Raw genomic sequence first — 13254 nt, 5'->3', positions numbered from 1 at the left:
AAACAAATACCACGTTCGATTGAACTTAGATTGTCTACAAATTCATCTAACAAAGAAATATTTCAAAATACTATTCCTCTATATAATGAAGCTTTATTAAAGTCTGGTTATAAATGTAGTCTAACATATAATTTTATAACAATATCAATCCCAAAACGGAACAGAGCCTGCAACATCATTTGGTTTAACCCTCCATTTAGTAAAAACGTTAGCACCAAAGTGGGAAAATGTTTTTTGAAACTTATTGACAAACATTTTCCTAATAATAATAAACTGCATAAAATCTTTAACAGGAACACAGTCAAAGTTAGCTAGAGCTGTATGCCAAGTGTAAAATCTATTATAAATTTGCACAACAAATACATTTTATGCAACAATACAAACCTTAATCAACAGGACTGTAACTGCTATAATAAAAATCTCTGTCCGTTGTTTAATAAATGTTTAACAAGCAACATTGTATATCAAGCAACTGTTACAACTGATAATCTTGATTCATCTTCTATTGAAAAATTCTACATTGGGATAAGTGAGACTCCTTTTAAATTAAGATACGCTAATCACGTTAAATCATTTAACATCTCTAAATACAAAAATGATACTGAACTCTCAAAACATGTATGGAAGTTAAAAGAAGCTAATTTAGTTCCTATAGTTAAGTGGAAAATTCTCAGGCGATGTAAAGCATATAATCCAACATCCAAATTTTGCAAATTATGTCTTACCAAAAAATATGAAATTCTATATTATAAAAATACTAATTTATTGAATAAAAGGAGTGAGATTGTTTCTAAGTGTAGACATAGAAACAGATTCCTTCTTTCCCAATATGGCAATTAAAAAAGATGTTTTTCCATATTATTATTATTTTTATTATTATTGTCATTATTATAACTATTACTATTATTTGACGTCAGAAATCATTCCATTGTTTTTTTAATTTTGTAACGGTTTTTTAATTGTATTTTTGAACAGTTTTTTCTTGATTTAAATATATGGCTGATGAGTGCCGCAAATGGCATGAAACTTTAAGTACCGTAAAAAGTTGATTTTTTTCACCTTACTTTTTTATTTATTTATTGATCTATTTTGTGATTATTTCACTTTATATTGATCACTCTCAAATCGAAAAAAATTGATTATTATTACATAATCAAAACAACAATATATATATATATATATATATATATATATATATATATATATATATATATATATATATATATATATATGTATGTATGGATATGTATATATATATATATATATATATATATATATATATATATATATATATATATATATATATATATATATATATATATATATATATATATAAATATACAACACTTTGCATGTTTTAAAAAGAAAACAAAATGTTACTTCAGTACATACATTGACTATCTTATAATTTGTTGCCATAAAGGAGTGCCACTACATCAATTGAGGGCTTGGCATGGGGTAGATGACACTTAACTACTCTATGACATGTAGTACAATAAAATTAAATACAGATTATGTCAAAATGCAATAAGTTAATTGAGGAAACTAATTAAATATATCTTTTTTTTAAAAAACCACAAAAAATGCAAATTAAAAGAAAATTAAAAAAAAAAGTTTTAGAAATTATACTCAATGTTTTTAATAACATACTGAATTTTTTTTATTAAAACATTCCGAATGCTTTTATTTTTATTTTCTTACTGTAAACCATGTGTGGAGTGTACATCGACTATCTTATAGCCTGCCGCTACAAGGGAGTGCTGCTACATCGAATATCTTATATACAGCTGCTTCATCAACTTTTAGAGTTTGGTTTGGGCAGGCAGTCTGTCAATTAATTAAAAAAAAATTCAATTTTATCTGGTCTTTAAAATAAATTTAGAAAAAAACAGGAGTATATATATATATATATATATATATATATATATATATATATATATATATATATATATATATATATATATATATATATATATATATATATATATACAGCCCTCAAAATTAGGGTCAGCATTTTACAATGCCTACCTAACTGCTAACCTAGAAGGTTTTCAGGTTGGCAAAAAATCGCCAACCTCATTTCTATTTTTTATGGTTAAACCTTTGTTTCACTTTTTTTTTCCAACCTGATGCCGACCTCACACAAAATAAGATCGGCAAATTATTGCCGACCTTTTTTTTCCTAATTCCGAGGTCTGTTTATATTTATACATATATACATTATATATATATATATATATATATATATATATATATATATATATATATATATATATATATATATATATATATATATATATATATATATATATAGCCCTCAGAAATATATATATATATATAGCCCTCAGCATTCGGCAATGTTAACCTAACTGTTGGCCTAGAAGTGTTTGAGGTCATTTCTTTTCCAAGTACCTAACCACATTAAAAGCTTGATTTAAAAGTTTTTCATTTTTCATTACATAAACAGAATATTGTTCATGAGACAAAGTTTGAGGGTTAAGAAAATAATTTGTTGCAAATCACATAATGTGAATACCTTTGCACCTTATTGAAATTAATTTCATTAAAACAAAATTTGCTCTTTAAATATTATCTGAATTAACAGGTAGATAAACATCAATTTTTTTTTACTGGAACTGGATGTTGTATTTTTCTCTACAGTCAATAAATTTAAAAGACTTTGGTTTAAAATAGAAGGAAATGCTAATTATAGAAGACGTTTTCCTTCATCACTTGGATGATAATGTATTGCATCATACATGTTTAATATAATTGCTGCATGAATGTTTTTTTTTATTTTTTAAATGTTTGTTGTCTTTCCTATAACATTTGGTAAGCTACTTTTTGTACCAAAAATTGAAATATTATTTATTTTCAAATAATGAAATGATAATTTTATGAAGTTTTAATGCAACAAAAACATGATGTCAAATATATTAATAAACATATTTATGTCTAAATCAATAACAAATTAAATCTTAAATGTAAACACCAGTTATGTAAGACTTTTTTTTTTCTTCGACATCTTCACTTCCAACAAGGCTGCAAGCAACCACTATTAGAGTTAGAAGTTACTGGAAGAGAAAAGAAGAAGTTTATGATGCAAGTTAGCGGTTAACAAAAAGAAAAAGAAAACAAGAAGACTGGAACTTTCTTGGAGAATTCCAAAGAACTGAGGTTTGATAAAAAGAACTAACAAAGATGCGTGTTTGGAGCACTTTGAAACAGTCACAGTTAAAGGATGAGACTTAATTTTTTTTTTTTTTTTTTTAATAATTCACCTCCCAAAGCTGAGAAGGCCACTACAGATGAAGAGGCTACTTGTGGTTATCACCCTCTCTCAACTCTATAACTCCGAAACATGAACCTTGACGAACAAAGCCGCTGCGCGGAGAAACAAGTTGAGAATCAAACTCGGAACCTCTCGCTTTTGAAGCGAGAGGTTCCAAATTCGATTTGCATGACAAGTAACACGAGAATGAATTTTAGTAGATGGCATAAGAGACACTAGCTCATTAGAGCAACGCCCATTATAGTATTTGTAGAAAAGAGAAAGAGAAGCAACATTACAACGATGTGATAATGGTTGGAGATTGGCTGCAAAAACAGGTCTAACTATGTTTACAATGCATTTTGCATCTTGTCTAAAAGAGAAAGGGCATCATTAGATGTTTCGTCCCAGATATGGCAACAGTATTTCGTACGAGTCCGGATTTGAAATTTATAGAGATAAAGAATAGAATCCGGAGTAAGAAAGTGTCAAGCTCAATAAAGAGATGCAACCTTTGCAGATGCTAATTTTGCAATGCATTTGATAAATGGTTTCCATGAAATATTGGAAGTAAAAGTTAATCCTAGAAGACGATGGGTAGATGACTCATCGAGTACATTACCATTTATAAATATAGAAAGATCTAGATAGTTGTGATAACGATTAGCTGAAAAAATTGCGTTTTATCTGAGTTAAAGGTCGCCAGCTACTGTGAGCCCCATGCTGTAGCAGAAGTGAGAACCTTTTCAAACTCAAATACCCCCTCCAAACAATCAGAGAGTTTTGACTTCTTATCAAGACAAGAATATATGTAGTATCATCAGAAAACAATGCCACCTTAGATGTGAGAATTTCTGGTAGATCGTTAATGTAAATCAAAAAAGAATAAGGCCAAGGGTAGAACTTTAAGGAACCCCTGAACTTTTAGATTGGTTTCTAGTGTAACCAATCTAAAAATTTTAAATAAGATGCTACTGAATCCATAAATCATTGAATGAAATAAATATTATCTGAATCAACAGGTAGATAAACATCAACTTTTTTTTTACTGAAACTGGATGTTTTATTTTCCTCTACAGTCAACAATGTTGACTTTGAGGAATGGATTTAATAATACTTTGAGGAATGGATTTAATAATATTAGCAACATGCTGCTACTATTATGAAATCCATCATTTAATGTTGCTACTGTTATTATCTTAAAACTTTGAACCTAATAATTTTGCAAAAACATGCAAAATCTATAGACCAAACAAGTAAGATCAAATCAAAAAAACAAACAAGTAAAATTAAAAAAATACTTACTTTATTAGATACCAGGTTTTTTCTATATTTATTGCTTTAAATCCATGATCAATTTAGATCAAGAAATCTAGCGTACTATTACGAATTTAATTATAGTTAATTTTTCATTCAAAAAAATTTGATGTTTTCATTCACTTTTTTTATTCATATTGTTTTGCAATAAATTTAATAGTTGTTTTAATAAGTTTAATAAATTATGTTTTCAAATTTTTTTTTGAAAATTTTTTTAAATATTTTTGCTTCAAAAAACTTTTTGCATTTTAGGTTTTATTTCACTCACTTAATGTTTGCAATGTTTCTACTTTCCACTCTATTCTATTTAAAAAACAAAAATATTTAACTATTTAAAATGTTAACCACTTAAATAAAATTTTTTCCCTAACTTGCACTAACTTCTAAATTTTGTTACTGTAGCTAAATCTATGTTTGATTTTCAGGAATGACCCTCAGCAGTTTTCATCCAATTAAATTTATTATTGTTGTTAGTGAACATTAAAAATTCTCTGCAGTTTCCATTGAATTAAATTTATTGTTGTTAGTGAACGTTAAAAATTCTCTGCTGTTTCTATTCAATTAAATTTATTATTGTTGTTAGTGAACATTAAAAATTCTCTGCAGTTTCCATTGAATTAAATTTATTGTTGTTAGTGAACGTTAAAAATTCTCTGCAGTTTCCATTGAATTAAATTTATTGTTGTTAGTGAACGTTAAAAATTCTCTGCTGTTTCTATTCAATTAAATTTATTATTGTTGTTAGTGAACATTAAAAATTCTCTGCAGTTTCCATTGAATTAAATTTATTGTTGTTAGTGAACGTTAAAAATTCTCTGCTGTTTCTATTCAATTAAATTTATTATTGTTGTTAGTGAACGTTAAAAATTCTCTGCTGTTTCTATTCAAATAAATTTATTATTGTTAGTGAACGCAAAATTCTTTTAAATTCTTCAAAATTTCAAGTTTTAAATTCAAGATTATTTGAACAAATGAAATTTAAAGAACTGAAGTTCTATTGTTTAAATAGATTTTTTTTTTTAAATGAACTCCTAAGGCAAACTTGTTTACTTATAGGAAATGTTTAATTTTGATATAGCTATAATAAAATGAAATTATAAAAAAAATGGTATTGCATTTTTTTAATATGATATATTTATAAATTTTATCATAAAATGTTAACTTAAAAAATTTTAAAAATTAATTTAAAAGACTGGAAATAGTTTAAAATCTTTAACATTCATTTTGCATTTTTATTTTAATGAATTTTCAAATAAAATAAAATGTTTTTCTCGTTGTTGTTTTTTTAATTACTATTTTAAAACTTTTTCAAGTAAGATAATTGAATTATTTTACTTAGAATTAAAATGAAAAACTTTTAAAATATTGCATTTTTTTTTTTTATGTTTTTCAAAACAAAAATTTACTAATTTAAGCAAAAATAAAGGACTTTAGTTGGCATTCTTTTTTTATTTTATTTTTTTGTGTGTGGAATTAAAAATAGTGGGCAGTGTTTTACTTGATATTAAATGCTTTGAGTCAAAAAAAATTATTTATTGCTAATTGTAAAGATGTATAAACAATAGATTTATTACCTTTGAATACCATGCATTTCAACCAATAAAAATATTTTTTGGTAAATATTAGTCACAGATACAGCTTCTTGCAGAAAAATGTGATTTAAAAACGTCAAATTGCAGATAATTTAAGTTTCAACAGAATTTTTTAGTAAACCTTTTAGTAAAAGTAAAAATTTTTAGTAAAAAAAAAAGTGAAAACCTTGACTCTAGAATGTTTACAACTAGAGCTGCTTGTTTGTTACAAGACAAAAAATATTCCAAATGATCTTTCAAGTTTAATGTTTATTTTATTAGTAGGTCCACCACTTAATTTTGATTAAAAAGATTATGCAATATTTCCAAAGTGGTTTGGAAAAGAACATTATGATGCTAATTTCAGGAACTGTGAAGCCCTAACATTAAAGTCCATCAATGAAAGTGAAACATTTCCGAAGTTATTTTGACAAAAAAAGTGTTTAACTTTTAATATTGCTACACATAAATGAAATTTATTTAAAAATGAAATTTATTTAAAAATGAAATTTACATTAGTTGCAGTAACATACTACCTTTTTTTTTAACAACTAGATTTTAAATTTGATTTTATTTAACAGTAACATTCATTACTGCATGCCCCTCCCCACTCCACCACCACCCGGTTATTATTTTTACTATAGGCATATATATATATATTTTTTTTTACTATAGGCATATATATATATATATATATATATATATATATATATATATATATATATATATATATATATATATATATATATATATATATATATATATATATATAGGAAAGAAACACATTACCAAAACCTGTTTTATTGTGTTAAAAAGAATTTGGGGTGAATATGGAAAAAAATACACGCTGAAATGTTTTATAATATTATAAGTTGCTTAATGTTTTAGTCCCTGTATAATAAGATTAAGCAACTAATAATATATAAGTAATATAACATTTGGCAACAATTTCAAAGAAGACAACTTCAAAACTGTTACCCCATAATTCACTAGTATTATGGCATCAAGATACACAGATTTTCTGCAGCTATCGAATCAAACTTCATCAAATTCTTACCAAGGACAAAAAAATGAATTTCGAATTGATATGCTGGACTGGATAAGGCAGCTGACCGCTCAAGTCCTAGAACTTGGGGGAGAGATCAGCTCTCTGAAAACCCAGGCAACAATAAACAAAGAGACGGTTACAGCTCTAAAACAAAAAGAAATTGATCTTGAAAAAAAAATTACCATCCTGAAACAAGCGGAACCAACAAGCAGAGGAGTAACAAACTCAGTCACCCTAGCGTACATTGTAAAAGGGGGCACAAAAATAACAGACAGAGATAGAGCCATTGTTGTACAAGTCACTCAAGAACTGAACGAAAGAGAAAAAAACGGAAGGAAACGGAGCAAGAAATGCAACCAACACATTTGCAAACATGATAAGTGCAACTAAACAACCTCCAGTTACAATAGTAGTACTCGATAACTATAATACCCAAATTGAACTGTTAAAGAAGCGTAACAAGCTAAGAACAATGGAAGGCTGCAACAACGTGTACATTGATAGGGATAAAACAAAGACAGAACGAGACGTAGAAAAGAGACTAAGAATTGAAAGAGATGAGCGTAACAGCAAACTAACTCACATTGAACAAGAAAATGGAAAAACCTTAAAATACAAAAAAGAAAGAAATGGAAAGCGCTACTATTGGGGGATACGCAATGGTGTACTCGTGTGGGTATCACACAAAAAAGACCAATCAAATTTATAGCAAAAGAGCAAGCAATAAAAATTGTTGCAACCTCATTGATATGTTAACAAGAAAAACAACTCGATGAAAACTCATCACCAATCAACAACTTCGTAACAATAACAAATAACGCTTAACATCATCATCTCAGCCCGCTAAATTATGCCGAAAATCATCAAATATTAGTCTGATCAAAGCAATAAAAAGCGAATACCTCACTCATTCAAATTGCCACACGACGCCACAAACTTGTTGTCAGCTAACAGTATAGTAATATTATCAAACAATGCCCAACAAGAACATCTCGGCCCGCCAATTTATACTGCAACTTAATCACCAAATATCAACTTGATCACAGTAGCAAGAAACCAATACTAACATCAACTAAGTTCGCCACATGACACCAAAACTTGCAACCAATTAATAACTTGATAGCAGCAATAAATAATGATAAATATATAAGATGTATAAACACTAATGCAACATTGCTAAATCCAAACAAACTCAACAAACTCACAGCATATGTCTTAGTCAACTGCCTCCACATAATTTTAGTAAGTGAAACGTGGTTCACAAGCCAATCAGTCCCACATCTGGACAGTAACAATGTGTTTTGTAAAGATAGAGAGGGTTACTATGGAAGAGTCGTAATTTATGGTAGCAAAGACCTACCATCTGTTGAAATTGATTATAAAGAATTAATAGACACAAACTGTGAGCAAATTTGGCGTTCATTAAACATAAACAATGAAAACATTCTGATAGGGTGTTTATATCGACCACCGTTTACCTCAAGATATACAAATGATCTGTCAACTGATACTGCAATTAGAAAAAGCATTAGTAAGGCAAAGCTACTTGTTGACACTAAAAAATTTAGCTCAACACTCATCTGCAGTGATTTTAACTTCCCAAATGTGAAATAGTTTAATTATGGTACCGTGTGTGTAACTGGCCCTGAAAACAACCCATCTGTAAAATTCATTGATATGCTCGACGACAGTTCCCTCTCTCAACTTGTTGACTTTCCCACATTCATACAAGCAAATGGACATTGTGAAACCGCTCTTGACTATGTGATATGTGATGATGTAAATCAAATAAAAAATCTACAATCGGACTCACCACTTGAAACAACTAAACAAGCTCATTTAGTAATCAAATGGAATTTTCTTGTTTCCCAAAAACCTGGCCAAACCTTTTCAAGCAAGAAATTTAATTACTACAAAGGTGACTACAAATCAATAAAAAAAGAACCAGAAAAAATCAACTGGGAAAACTTACTTGATAACTCAACCGCAAATGAAAGCTATGATAAATTACTTAACTTATACTATGATCTATGTGAAAAATTCATTCCAAAAAAAACAGTAAATTTAACAACTAAAGGAGCGCCATGGGTGACCAATAAAATAAAAAAATTATCTCAACTGAAGTTAAGCCTGTGGAATCAAAATGTAGTCTCAAAACGGAAAAAAACTGAACTTGTAAAGGAATACCGCAATGTAAAGGAATACCGCAATGCAAGTAGAGATATAAGAAAAGCATAAAAAAAAACAAGAAAAAACTATGAGTTCAATTTAGAAAACGACAAAAAAAATCCAAAAAAACTCTTTTCCTATATAAACAGCAAATTAAAAATATCTACTTCAATACAAGCCCTCAAATTTGACAGCGGTGAACTAAAAAACAGTAAAAAGGACATAAGCGATTTATTAAATCACCAATTCAAGTCCGTCTTTAGTAAAAAATACGACAATCGAATCAACGTACTCAACCATAGAACAAATAAGAGGCAACATAAACATCACGGTGGACAAAGTAAAAAGTTTATTACTTCAAGTTTATGGAAACAAATCACAAGGAGCAGATAACGTTCACCCATTCGTTCTAAAAGCACTCGCCACTGAACTTGCCAAGCCACTATCTTTCATATTTAATGTATCATTGCATTCAGTAGAAATGCCGATATTTAAAAAAGGAAGCCAAACAGATCTCGGAAACTATAGACTAATCAGCTTGACTTCGGTCCCATGCAAAATTATGGAGAAAATAGTAAGGAATGAACTTATCAACTACTTCACAAAAAAAAACCTTTTTTGTAGCGAACAACATGGTTTTGTCCCGAATAAATCATGTACAACAAACCTTCTGGAAGCTATGGACTTAGCCACCAAAACAATTTTATTTCTCGACTTTTCACGTGCATTTGATTTAGTTCAGCATATTAGCCTTATTGAAAAACTGAGCAAATATGGAATAACAGGTCAACTGCTTGCATGGATTCGCTCATTTTTAAAAAAATCGACGACAGCAAATTGTTCTAGGCGGAAATTGTTCGCAACATCAGGATGGGCACCAGTGTCTAGCAGTGTTGTCCAAGGATCCGTGCTAGAACCAATTTTATTTGGCATCTTCATTAACGGCCTCCAAGACAACATTAACTCTTACTGCAAAATGTTTGCGAACAACACCAAATTAATAGCACCAATCTGGCCAGGAAACGAAGAGCTTGATACCAAAGCCTGCATGATGACATCAACAAGATAAGTGATTGGTGCTGCACTTGGCAAATGCAACTAAATCTTAGTAAATCGAAAGTGATGCACATTCGACGAGCAAACAAATCAGCAACATACATTATGCTAGATCCACTATCAGGTGCAAAAAGAGATCTAACAACAACGATGATAGAAATAGACCTTGGAGTCACAATAAGTCAAGATCTTAAGCCAGAAAAACAAGTCAATAAAGCCGCATCAATCGCAAATAAATTTCTTGGACTGTTAAAAAATACGTTTATATCGCGAGATCCAGCACTATGGAAAAAACTCTATACAGCATGTCAGACCACATTTGGAATATGCAGTATGTACTTGGTCACCATCAACAAAAAAGGACTAAAAAACACTTAAAAAAGCTCAGCGACGAGCCACCAAGATTGGACACGCAATGAGGCAACAGAGCTATGAAGAAAGGCTAATCAAACTCAACCTAACTAGTCTAACTTTGCGTCGACAAAGGGGCGACCTCATTCAACAATTTAAAATATTAAAAGGAATAGACAAAGTGAAATGGTGTGTACCAACAATCACAAGAGTGCCAAGAGCTGGTTGCAGAGGACAACTTAGAAAAGAATTAGTCCATAACAGCGCACTGCAAAGCAGTTTCTTCACTAACAGAATCGTGAACTATTGGAACTCGCTATCTGACGATACAGTGAATGCAGAAACAGTCAATGCATTCAAGAATCGGCTGGACAACCTTCAGCATAGTTGCTACAGTGGCTTATCCTCGGATGAGTTACTTCATGTGAGCCGATAAGCTTGCATTGCAACTTATTATAACTAATTAACTAACTAACTATACACCTATAGTATTACTTATAAGGACAGATTTTACAAAAAAATGAATACTTACGGGGACATTAGCATTATCGGGGATATTTTTGTGTACTCATTAACTTTTTGTGCCCTTAAGCATCATTTTTTTTTGTAAAAAAACTATCCCCTTAAGCAACTTTTATGCAAAATGAAAAGTACATGCATCGACTATCTTTTAGCCTGCTTCCCCTAGGAGTGCTGCTACATCTACTGAGAGTTTGGTTAGGATCAGCATCAAAGTCAGGCTTAGGGTTAAAGTTAGGGCAAGATTTAAATATGGTTATATTACTGTATTTACTGATTACTGAATATATATATATATATATATATATATATATATATATATATATATATATATATATATATGTATATATATATATATATATATATATATATATATATATATTCAGTAATCAGATACTGTTTTCTCTACATAAAAGTATTCATATATTGAAATTGTTAAAGTTATTTAAAAGTATTTTCAATATTATTCAAAGATCTTTAGAGAAAATAACATGAGAAGGTCAAAAATCTTTAGAGAAAATAATAGAGGAGAAGTTCTAAATGGTATCGAATTTAATCATTAAGTTTTTGTTTATAAATTCTTTTTTTTAAGCTCAAACTCGTATTCGTGAAGCAAGAAAAGCTATTATGTCAGAAGTTACAAGGAATTTAAAAGAAGACAATGCAGATGACGGAGCCGAATTTGAATTCTGGGATACTTTAAGAAGCATTTGTTTATTGCCCGAACAAGCAGCTTTTAATTCGAGTGGTAAAATACTTTTAAAAGTATTTTTAGTTTTTAGTATTTCAAGCATTTTATAAAATATTTTTAGTTTTTAGTATTTCAAGCATTTTATAAAATATTACCATAATTGCTTAATTATGATTTTTTTTTATCGGAAATCTTTTTTAATAATGGAATCATTTTTTATTGGTTTAGGAGAGTTGGTAGAAAAGCTTAGTGACCTGCGTGATACTACGCTGCTTGTAATGGGAATTGCCAATGTGTTGTGGTTAACTTTCATGGTTACAGTTATGAACCAAGGAAAATCTCTTAATTTGATTGGAACTTCGTTTGCCAGTTTGGCTTTTTTAGCAGTGTACAGTATTGTTTTGCTGTTACAGTTTGTTGCTATGGTTTTTCACAGGTATCTTATACACAATTTATTCAAGCTTAAAATATGAATAGATTTTATGTAAAATTAATTTAATGTTTTAGACTTGAAGCTGCATTACATTATATAGCAAGAGCACCTTTTAAACCTGGTCATTTTAAATCTAATTGGTCTTGGAGAGACGACGATCTTCCTGCTCCGCCAAAACCAGAAGAATTAGAAAGAGTTAGACGAAAAAGGCGAAGATTTACTAATGATTCAAATTCAAGTGCTGGACCTCTGATCTTCAATCCTGAGCATTCATCCTTTAATTAATCTTTAATCCTGAGCGTTCATACTTTGAAATATAATATATTATATAAAAACGATAGAAGAATTGTTTAATAGGCTTTTTATAACGATTTTCTTATGACATTTTTAAAATTTTTTGAATGATTTATATATTTTCTTAATATTGTCCTAAATTTGCGTTTTTTGTAATATTTCATAATTTTTGTAAGTTTTTTTTTAAATTTATTTTTATAACATAAATATAATAAAAGTTTGTTAAAATTAAAAATATTTTAGTACTATTTAAACTTATTATTATTTTGTTTAAATATATAATTATAGATTAATTTTGATTTTAGACCCCTCTATCCCCTCCCCATATCGGTGAGGGATTTATAAATTTTACATAGGCATAATTTAATAATCATTCTTTGCAATTACATCGCAAACAAAAGAAGTGTTAATTTAATGGGGAAAAATAAAAAATGAAAAGATAAATGTGGAAAGTGAAAACAGGGCAAATATTAAAGATTAAAAATAAAAAGATTGAAGAAAATTGTTAATGAAAAATTGAAGAAGAAAAAACAA

General features: G+C 28.9%; 1 protein-coding gene across 1 annotated transcript in view; it reads left to right on the top strand.

Moving 5' to 3' along the window:
- LOC100206524 (uncharacterized) overlaps positions 1 to 12974 on the top strand; it is a 54129-nt gene extending 41155 nt beyond the window's left edge. The window contains exons 19-21 of the mRNA XM_065811416.1: positions 11895 to 12050; positions 12222 to 12429; positions 12501 to 12974. Coding sequence (XP_065667488.1) covers positions 11895 to 12050; positions 12222 to 12429; positions 12501 to 12711 — 575 coding nt within the window. The 3' untranslated portion in view covers positions 12712 to 12974. The remainder of the gene's footprint in view (positions 1 to 11894; positions 12051 to 12221; positions 12430 to 12500) is intronic.
- The last annotated feature ends 280 nt before the right edge of the window (positions 12975 to 13254 follow it).

Source organism: Hydra vulgaris, chromosome 12 (assembly GCF_038396675.1).
Source record: "Hydra vulgaris chromosome 12, alternate assembly HydraT2T_AEP".
NCBI lineage: Eukaryota > Metazoa > Cnidaria > Hydrozoa > Anthoathecata > Hydridae > Hydra > Hydra vulgaris.
This window is presented reverse-complemented; position numbering and strand designations above follow the sequence as displayed.